The sequence below is a fragment of the Cantharellus anzutake genome, assembly GCF_015039405.1.
Source record: "Cantharellus anzutake strain C23 chromosome Unknown EI90scaffold_2, whole genome shotgun sequence".
Classification (NCBI taxonomy): Eukaryota; Fungi; Basidiomycota; class Agaricomycetes; order Cantharellales; family Hydnaceae; genus Cantharellus; species Cantharellus anzutake.
The window spans coordinates 1980796-1990034 of record NW_024066952.1 but is presented as its reverse complement, the minus strand read 5'-3'; the positions used below and the strand labels follow the sequence as shown (position 1 = coordinate 1990034).

Here is a 9239-nt window from a genome sequence, read left to right as displayed (position 1 = left end):
CTTCAAATGCTCATTCTTCCAACACCAGTGCCATAAGTAAGCGCCTAGAGGCTCTTTCGTCTCAGGAACGAAAGGCACTTCCATTAAGCATGCCTCCGCCGCCGACAACCTTACTTCTCCCACCACCTCAGCATCCGGCACGAATTCCCCGTGAGGATGCTCCCATCTCTGACTTTGGCGATGGGCCAATAACAGGCAACAATTGTACGGACGAGGAACTTCGAATCGCCTACGATGATGAAGAAGTTGAGCGATTTCTTAGACTATTCTCCAAGGTATGTGGCCAGGAGGCCTTCATCGATCTCGCTTATCCATCTGCCTTGGCGATTGGATTTTAGCATGTTACGGAAGTTTATTTGCCTGCCCCCTCCACGCCCCCTTCGAAACCCTCGACGCCTGGGCCTCCAAAACGAAAAATAACCTTGTTGGGTGGTGACCTTTCGGATATGCTTTCGGACCCGGAAATGATGGATGAAGGATTTCAGGCAGACCATTCTGCGGAAGATGAATGGGTGGACATGACCAGTAGTGTGCCGGCGAGGGAGTCGTCCGAGAAAGGTGAACAGCCTAAATTCAATCCGGCAGCCATTCTTGCATCTGTGCGTCTCGTCTTCTTTCATTCCATCTTTGTTAATTCACCGATTATCAGAGCATTGGTCCCTATTTACCACCAGTCCCCGTCAGAACATCCTCACCTTTTACCCTCGCATCCCTTCGACTTGCATTCCAACGGTTATACATTGCCTGCTATCCGACCTATGTCCCCCTCGCCAAGAAACTCTGGAGACTCTCGACATGGCAAGAACCCTTGGTGTCCTTGGCGTATTGCATGCTCTACTTTCTTCTGTGGTGGAACAACGCCATACTCCCTTGCCTCATTCTTTCCATCCTGTTCACCCTGTTCTGGCGGAGACTAATGCCTTATCCAACGGTAAAAGAGCTTAATAGAATGCGCAAACGCGCGGAAGAAGCGGAAGAACTAGGAAACGCCGTTTTTGATACGTCCACCATCACCGTACTTCTCTCAGCCGCAGCGAATGAAAATTTTAGGTTCTCCGATGGATGGAAGATGTTCCGGAATGCATCGAAGCAGCGTAAAGAGAGAATTCAACAAAAAGCTGCTGAGATGGTGAATTCGTCACTGCAAGGGGATGAAGTGGACGATGTTGAGGAAGTGGAGCGATTGCGTAAGGAGGCACTCAAGCAGGCAAAAATTGACGAGAAAGTCCGGGAAACGGAAGAGGATTGGAAGAGGATATGTGTGGTGCTCATGGAGTCGATTGCTGATCTACATGAGAGAATCAAGAAGTATGTGTTTACTTGCATAAAAGTTCTCGGACTCATGCGTTTCGTTGGGAATCATAAAGCATTTTTATTTGGCGAAAACCAGAGGCGTCTTGGAAGTACGGGATGGTGAGAATTACCTTGCTTGATGGTGTGAGGTGGACGGGAGCTGACGTGCGCCAAAGATCCTGACTGGTGCTCTCTTCGCTGTATCCGTGCTGCCTACCCGCATACTTTCCAAGCTCTTCTACCTTGTCGTCGGAATCGTATTCTGGTTTGTTATCCCGGTACTGAATGAACTATCTCCAGAGGAGAGGAAAAGGCTCGTTTATCTCACTGTTACCTATTCCGTGCAGGCTCAACTATACTTTCCTTCACAGAATACCTGCGCTCTTGAGTGATAGTTTAACAGATGCCGAGGTTGCAACGGCCATTATAGCAGAACGCACAGCGCGCGGTGAACGCGTCTTGCCCACTCAGAAGTACAAGATAAAGGAAGGAGATGGAGTTTCCGCTCGCCCCACCCAGGTTCCCTCTGTTGGTGCGTCCATGTCGACAACAACGGACGGATCAGTTTTTGTCGCCGTTAACCCTAGCTCGGCAAGGCCAAAAGACTCTGCCGTTTCTCCGAGCTTCGACAAGTTCAAGAGCATTGTGTCTGGTGGCATCGAGCTAGCCGATCATGGGGTCAAAGTAATAAAAGGAGAACGAAGATTGGGCGAAACGGTGAGTAGCTGTGCCTAACCTCATCGGGAGAAGCACCCCTCAGATGAATATTCGTTGATAGCCGAACGTCTTGAGCTCCCTACGGCACCGTTCGGGGAGCGAGACCTCCTCTCAACTTGGACCAACTTATCTCGCAGAATGTCATGGAAAAGTTGGTGCCATCACACTCACTTCGACCAAGCTTGAGTTTGCCTCTGTGGGTTCATCCAAACCCAAGGCGATCGAACTCTCAGCAATCCGTGGCATTCAAAAGTCGGGTCCGTTTGGAGGTTTGACCATCAAATATGAAGTAGATCCCAGCGCATCTTCGTCCACTGTCAGTTTGCTCTCCACTTTGGGCGAAAAGGGACTGGCTGAGGCAAAGTTTGGCTGGGTTAATGGACGGGATGAATTATTCGCGAAGTTGGTTGGCTGGAGATCCCGGATATGAGGGTGGGGCTGCATTACATACCACATTTTATGTTACAGACGTATACACGAAGGTAATATTACTGGCACCAATACAGCCATTTAACAAATTACAGTAAAAGGTCACTAGTTATTCGTACAGATGAGTTGTAGTTGTACTTTTCCCGTCATCACATTCGCCGCTGTCTGGTGCTGCCTCCAGCTTGTTGTAATCGATATATCCTCAGATCTGCTGTGCGATCTGGTCCACGAACCTGGCCCCACCCAGATAACGGGACAATGATAACCGTGGCGTTGTCCTCTCCCCCAAGTTCCTCTACGAATCGTAGTATCGAGTCTGCAGCTTCACGAGCGTTCGTGGCACCTCGGGCGAGATCGCATATTTCATCGTCCGTCAACTCTGAAGAGATGCCGTCCGACACCATTGCGAGGAACGCCCAATCTCGATCTGAAAATCAGAGGTTAATGTTAGAAGGTGCGTTTGATGTTGCCCTAAAAGAGAAGATTTACTTCTGAGAATGCGTCTCCTAACTTCGGGTTCGGGTGTAACCCCGAAAGGCTTGAAGTCCGTGTCACCCAGCCTGTCAAGAAATACATTCAGCACTGTACGCTGATTCTGCGCGACAACTCATTTTACCCCCTGGTGTTGGCTACGGCTCCCATCCAACTGTGTCATGCGCGTGAACAGACATCCGTTTTGCGCCTATCGATTACATACCGAGCTTCCCCAAACGAGTCGGTCACAAGTCCAGTCCCTATCCTCCGCAGTCGGGCAGCCTCCCCACGAGTGTCGGCATGATGTACTTCAGTCATCGGGAACGCTTTCCCTGTTTCTGTTGAGCATAAAATGGCTCTCGTATCACTGAGATGTTAATGGAATAGAGTAAGGACAACGCGACAAAGAAAATCAGGGTTAGATGATCGTACCCACAATGCGCAACTGTCAGCGCTTGGTACTCAGATGCAAAAAATGGAAAATGGGGTATCTCGAGTGGATGAAGAATGGCTACTGAGGCTGTCGCACCACACCGTTTCATTTCGGGTGATTGACATACATCATAATCGGCCTGTGTCAATTTTCGGAACGTGTATCTTCGTCCGACGGGTGGCAGAAATCCTCACCATGAGGAAAGCTAACGTAGCGCGTGCTTCCATGTCTAGCAGTTGTGTGGAAGGAGCATCTCGAGTCAATTCCTCGAGGCAACCTCCCTTATATCTTCTGAAATATCCGCCTTTTGACGGGCCTATTTATTAGACTACGGCCTTTGACAAGGGGTGATCCTGTCGTACTGTAGCTTTTAAGCCAATTGATCAACTTTGGCGCTTCAGACGCGTCGGCCGTTTCGAATAAAGGATGAAGATGATCCCGCAAATGGTGCGATACGGTCTGCCCTCCGTGCCTAAAACAAGTCGGAGTAAGAAAACAAATGGGACAATTCAGTGCGATAAAGGAAGACGAACCCATCGTACAATCCAACGAATAACAGTTGTCCTGCTAGGTCTAGATCTCGCAATCCAGGGTTCCAAGAAATACCGAAGTTCCGCGTAAGTCCATATTGGAGACCCTCTATAGGCAAATGAACCGATGTAATGGTGTAGGCGTCCTCTTGATAACTGGGTCCATAAGCAACAGCAACAGTGGTCGACATTAGCCGAACGCGTCAGTGGACGGACATGCGAGTAGTTAGCGGAACTTACGGACGCATTCCTCGAGACGAAGCGACCCCAATCAACTTCTCAGATGTGACCGATAGCTTGATCATCCGTCCATCCGCTGTTGGATAACGAATGTAGTCGTGAAATGACCGGCGGGCGGAAATCAATGGCTGATACTTGGTTATATAAGGAGTTCTGGATCGAATGAAAGCAACATTTGTGGGAGTCAAGACCATAAATCGTTGAGGTCAGTGTATGTTAAGGCCGCCCCAATGGAATGAAGTACACGAAGGGGATGTTGACACGGCTGCGACATCCAATTGAAACCTAATTTGAAATTGGATGAATAGGGAAGATCACGTGCGACGAGGTCATGAACCATCGGTATTTCAAACTCCGTTGGGCGAAAGTTTCGAAAACTCTGGGAATTGCGTCGCAAATAACCCTTTGACCCTGCCGTTGCATCCACATGCATCCTCCTTTCACCGTTTGGGAGCAGACGGCTGCTGGCCCTGCTCCCGTTTGTACCTGATGGAACCGCTAGAGTTTATTCCTGAACTTGACGATCACCCCCGCTGTTGGATTTCACCGCCTTCCTTTCATCAGCTCTGGTCAAAGTTCAAATGAAATATAAGGCTGAGCGTTTCCATAACCTCGTGGATGACTTCCCTTCAAACGCCTTCGCCAGATCTTCCTCTTTGGTCTCAAGACCAAGCACCGCAATGCCGAGTATTGCCTCACTCTATGTTCCGTCTCCAAATTATGGTGGTCGTTAGCGCTAGCGCGCGGAACCGCGATTATCTTCATCGGCGTGGCAAGACCGCGGTGGGAAGGGGACGTAATCGGAAAGGAATCCATGAGAGGTTCGGAAAAAGCTGAATCAAGCAGTGCTTCTGTGTGGCTTGTCCGATCAAAAAATGTGCCTCATTGACGTTGAGGAACGTACCAGAGCATTGCATCATCGCTTCAAGGATGTATTGGAGCCTCAATTTCCCCGGTGCCGATCTTTGTCCTTTCAATTTGCTCTCATAGCCCAGGATCGGGTTTGGAGGGTGCAGATACTAATTTGGCTACCTTTTCGTCTCCATTCGGGACCTCAGCATAAACCCGGAACAGGTTCACCGCCGAAACATTGATCTCGGTCCCCCTAGTACCTGGATGTCACATTCTCTGGGCCTCTCTGGTCGCGCGAGGCTCCTATTCTACGACCAAAACTCAATGTTACCGATAGGTTTCTAACCAGGTGAGACCTGAATGATCGAAAGGCTTTGTGAGGAAAACAAACCAATGATCTCATAGCCTCGCACTTGAAATGCCTGGTGTTTGACTCCTTGGAGCCCGGCGTACGCTGTGGCCAACTCATAGTGTTGAGCCTGCGGCATCATGCTATCATTCTCGGTTGTATACCATGCTTGCACGCTATTCAAAGCGCCTCGCTTATAAAGCAAGGATTTTTAAATTCTTTTGCCTCCTTCCTCAGTTCACGTAGCGCGGGACTGAGGTGAGCTCGCTTTCTTGTTTATCTTGTGGTCAACGATCTTGTATCTGACCCATGCACACAAGCTATAGCGTAGTGTCGCTAGGTATATAACCACCAATATTATATTAGTACATACGGGCCGGACTGGGCATAGGATCGCTGGTGTTCTAATACCTGGTGGGCCTGAATGTGTCCTTCTGTCCTTCGCTCCGAAATCAGCGTGGCAAAGTCGATGGGAACACAACGCGATTAACCTATCAGTGCTACGTTCGCTGCAGATCCACACATCAGTTATGGCCAACCCAACGCGAACCACGCATGAAAAACTCAATTGAGGTTGCAATTACGCTGCAGCTAGGAGGGCTTGTGGGAAAGCGGAATTAGGGTAGAGCTTGCATTCATCATAATAGTTCTGGTACAAATACTAGATAAATTCCTTTCCGAGCATCATCATGCAACTCGAAGCGCAGCCTGAGCAAATATGTCTGAATGATTTTGGGACCAAGGTCAAGTTAACGTTATTCGCAGGGTCCGACTTAATGGCTGAGGGCCGATATGGAGACCTAGGATGAAATATGCCTGGGTCCTGTTAACATTAAATCTGTCGATTCGAACACCTGTTATTCATGCCTGCGCTCTGACGGTGCTGCTTACATCGGGGAGCTAGTGGCAAAAATTCGCCTTCTATGTATTTTGTACGACTTCGATGTAAACAGTCTGCAACGGCTCCGATTTCCGGGTAAGGCTGAATCGCGAACTTGTTGCAGCGGGCGCGCGTTAATGACGATGCTGGAGGAACACGGAAAATGGGTAACACGCGCGAAGAGAAGAGAAACGGCCGCCATCCCGATGTATCCCATTGCATCTTCGAACTCCAATGGATTGAGACGTACTTGGGATCTCCAGCATAAGAATCTTGTGGCAGTAACTGGTAGCCGAGACTTGTAAGTGCTTTCTTCAAAATCGTGTTTGTCTGCTTCAGTCACTCTAGTATGATTACTTATCCACGTCCGATTTAGTTCTTATTATATCATCATCAAGTGAGTTGAAGAAGTATACGTCTTTGGAGTCGCTCCCTTGTTATGCAAAGTGCAGCTTCTAACTTGATGGAAACCGACAGCGTCGGTGGACAGCCTTTCAATGTGGCTTTGGATAGCGGCTCTGCAGACTTGGTCCGTTAGCACGCAAATCGAGGGGTTCAGCACGGAACTTTTTACTTCCAAAATCTTTTCCTGTGTGTCGCAGTGGATCGAGTCTTCTAACTGCACGATCCCTGGGTGCTCTGGGGTGCATCAATACTCTGCTTCACCTACTTTATTCTTAACGGTAAAAACTACTCTATCGTGGACCAATATTCAAAAAGCTTCTCACTCACAAGTCTTGTGTGAAGGGTTTGAAGTTCAAGATATCGTACCTCGCTGGTCTCGTCTCCGGGACTATTATCAAGGATACCGTTCGCCTCGCTCAATATGAGGTGTACTCACAAAGCTTAGGTATATCCCTTTCAGATTTCCCCCAAATGCCATGGCTTCAACAAACCTGTTCTCAAGCGTTAGCAACGAACATCACGAATATCGGACTCTCTCAAATGGGCATCAGCGGCATGTTCGGACTAGCTTTTCCGAATATAGCCGCCATCTCGACAGACCTGAGTATTCCTCTGATATTCAATATTCTGAGTAATTTAGACATCGACTCGCGTTTCTTCGCTTTCAAGTTGGGCAGAGATGTTGGTAATATACTTGGTCAATCATCTTTTACCATCGGTAAGGACGGGTTTCTCTCTCTCTACTAACGTTATGGTCGACTTGAGAGGGAACGACGATTGGATTATAACTCCTGATAGGCCAGCATGATCCTGTCGTTTCAGATCCCGCAGCGATTCGTTACATCCCCGTCTATCCGAAAGACCTCTCAACTAACACGTACGATTACTGGAAGATCCCTCTCGATGCCATCATCGTCAACAACCAATCCCTCCCGCTCTCAAGGTCCCGTATCGCTTCGTCACAATCTCCCGTCTGCGTCTTCGATTCCGGAACCTCTCTCATGGTCGGACCTACATCGGACGTCAATCTGTTATATTCAATGTTAACTTTGGGGTCACCCAAGATGGATGCGTCGTCTGGCCAATGGACTTTAGATTGCAATGTTGCTGTGGATGTGATCGTTATTCTCGGAGGACGTGCCTTTCCGGTTCACCCGTTGGATGTCAGTTGGGATAAGCTTTCTGATGGAATGGAGAGGTGTGTAGGTGGGATTCAAGCTAATGATGGTGTTTTATCAGGAGATTGGTTATTCGGTGATACAGTTATGAGAGTGAGGAACCTCGTTCGATCGTCTTCATTATTCCTGATCGCCCATAACCGATCACTAGAATATATACACCGCTCATTACATCGAAACTCATCGCTCGCCTCCCCTTTTGGGCTTGTACAGCCTGACGACACCTTCCGTGTCGTTGCGCGAATTCATCCTCTCAAGAGGACCACATTTTTCTCTCGAACCAAACGCTTTCTTCTCGGATTCAGTCCTTCAAATATCGTATCCATCCTCCCAACTTATGTCATCGCCCCACTCATACTTGCCCTTAAACCTTTTCCCAAATGGATCGATCCCTCTAAACTACTACGAGCATAATAACGGGACTGACATTCATGCTGATGGCTCGGCAGATTCGGTTGGTGGTGCAACGTGGGGTAGGGATGTCTTTATCTTTGTTCTTGCAGCGACAGTGGGGTTTGCGGTCGGTGCGTTGGTGAACGTTCTTCGAACGATCTTCGTGGGTCCGAGCAGAGTTCGGAGGGAGATGGGAGCGGATATCGCTTTTGCTTCTTCTCCATCATCATTTTCTTCCGATAGTGGCCGGCGTCGGTACGCTGAAGCGGGTGGAAGCGGTGAAAGGGGAGGAAATGGCGACCAGGCCGATGGAGATAGGTATACTTCTTTGAGAAGGATGCGTGATTCGAGCTCTAGGTCTAGGTTGAAAGTTGTGAATGCGGGAGGTGTGAGGTCTCCTATACCCTTCCAGAGTTTGACGAAAGGGAGTCTGCGTAGTCAGAAGGGGGAAGGTTGGGAGAGGATCGTGGATAGGGGATGATTCTGTTCACGAGAAGAGAAGATGTTTCTTGATGCCCGAGTCACTCAATTATTGCTTCGGTCATGGAGGGCAATGACCTCCTCTCCACCAAGATAATGAATTTCATTCGATTGGTCCTGTCTAATTGCTGGAATTTTGAGCTTCCTATTGGGATCGACTCGGCATGAGCACGACATATGCCCTTGATGGGAGAGGCATAAAACACCATTGCGATCGGCAAGGCCAAACTTAGCTCAAGTTAATAGCGCTCGAGCGTCGGAATCCCCAAGACCCGGACTCTGCTTGCAAGAGATTGACATAAATGAGGAATTTGATTTTGTACGTCAAACCAGTTACCAGATACGTAAATTAGCTTGGAGTACGTAATCAACTGTAACTTGACCTTCCGGCTTGGCGCTTCATCTTATTCAGCTCAAGGCATGCATGGAGGTGATGGATGCGGCGGTATGTAGGCACATGCTTGCAGCTGTAGCGTACTGCATGGACAAATGGGGATAAGAAAAAGGTGGCCTGATGGTAAAAAAGACACATGCGCCATGATTGCTGTTGCCGACGATGATGCCGTATTGGTAGCGGAGTTTGGCC

The 9239-nt window shown here is 48.7% G+C and overlaps 3 protein-coding genes across 3 annotated transcripts; 2 read left to right on the top strand and 1 right to left on the bottom strand.

Annotated features, from left to right (window-relative positions):
* Positions 1–89: 89 nt before the first annotated feature.
* Positions 90–2440, top strand: EI90DRAFT_3115677 (uncharacterized protein; the record flags this gene model as incomplete). The annotated part of the gene is made up of 7 exons (XM_039062813.1): positions 90–275; positions 339–599; positions 650–1308; positions 1368–1413; positions 1470–1558; positions 1641–2010; positions 2072–2440. 7 exons carry the CDS (start codon positions 90–92, stop codon positions 2438–2440), a joined length of 1980 nt encoding a protein of 659 aa, XP_038923602.1.
* A 19-nt stretch (positions 2441–2459) lies between these two features.
* Positions 2460–4411, bottom strand: EI90DRAFT_3031554 (phosphatase 2C-like domain-containing protein). Its single transcript, XM_039058326.1, has 9 exons — positions 4117–4411; positions 3880–4032; positions 3709–3818; positions 3541–3650; positions 3346–3485; positions 3137–3280; positions 3056–3085; positions 2929–2999; positions 2460–2866 (listed from the first exon to the last, which is right to left on the bottom strand). The coding sequence occupies exons 1-9, from the start codon at positions 4308–4310 to the stop codon at positions 2589–2591; spliced, it is 1230 nt and encodes a 409-aa protein (XP_038923601.1). The 5' UTR covers positions 4311–4411; the 3' UTR covers positions 2460–2588.
* A 1923-nt stretch (positions 4412–6334) lies between these two features.
* EI90DRAFT_3115675 (aspartic peptidase domain-containing protein) lies at positions 6335–8654 on the top strand (the record flags this gene model as incomplete). Its single annotated transcript, XM_039062812.1, has 7 exons — positions 6335–6498; positions 6574–6594; positions 6645–6726; positions 6800–6880; positions 6945–7320; positions 7401–7873; positions 7932–8654. The coding sequence occupies 7 exons, from the start codon at positions 6335–6337 to the stop codon at positions 8652–8654; spliced, it is 1920 nt and encodes a 639-aa protein (XP_038923600.1).
* Between the last annotated feature and the right edge of the window lie 585 nt (positions 8655–9239).

Bases quoted from the DNA above. Each gene is read 5' to 3' on its own strand.
- EI90DRAFT_3031554 (XM_039058326.1), bottom strand. From the start codon at position 4,310: ATGGTCTTGACTCCCACAAATGTTGCTTTCATTCGATCCAGAACTCCT. The intron at 3,819-3,879 runs GTTCGTCTTCCT...GACTTGTTTTAG, and splicing joins TTCGTTGGATTGTACGATGG to GCACGGAGGGCAGACCGTAT. The intron at 3,486-3,540 runs GTGAGGATTTCT...AAATTGACACAG, and splicing joins CTACGTTAGCTTTCCTCATG to GCCGATTATGATGTATGTCA.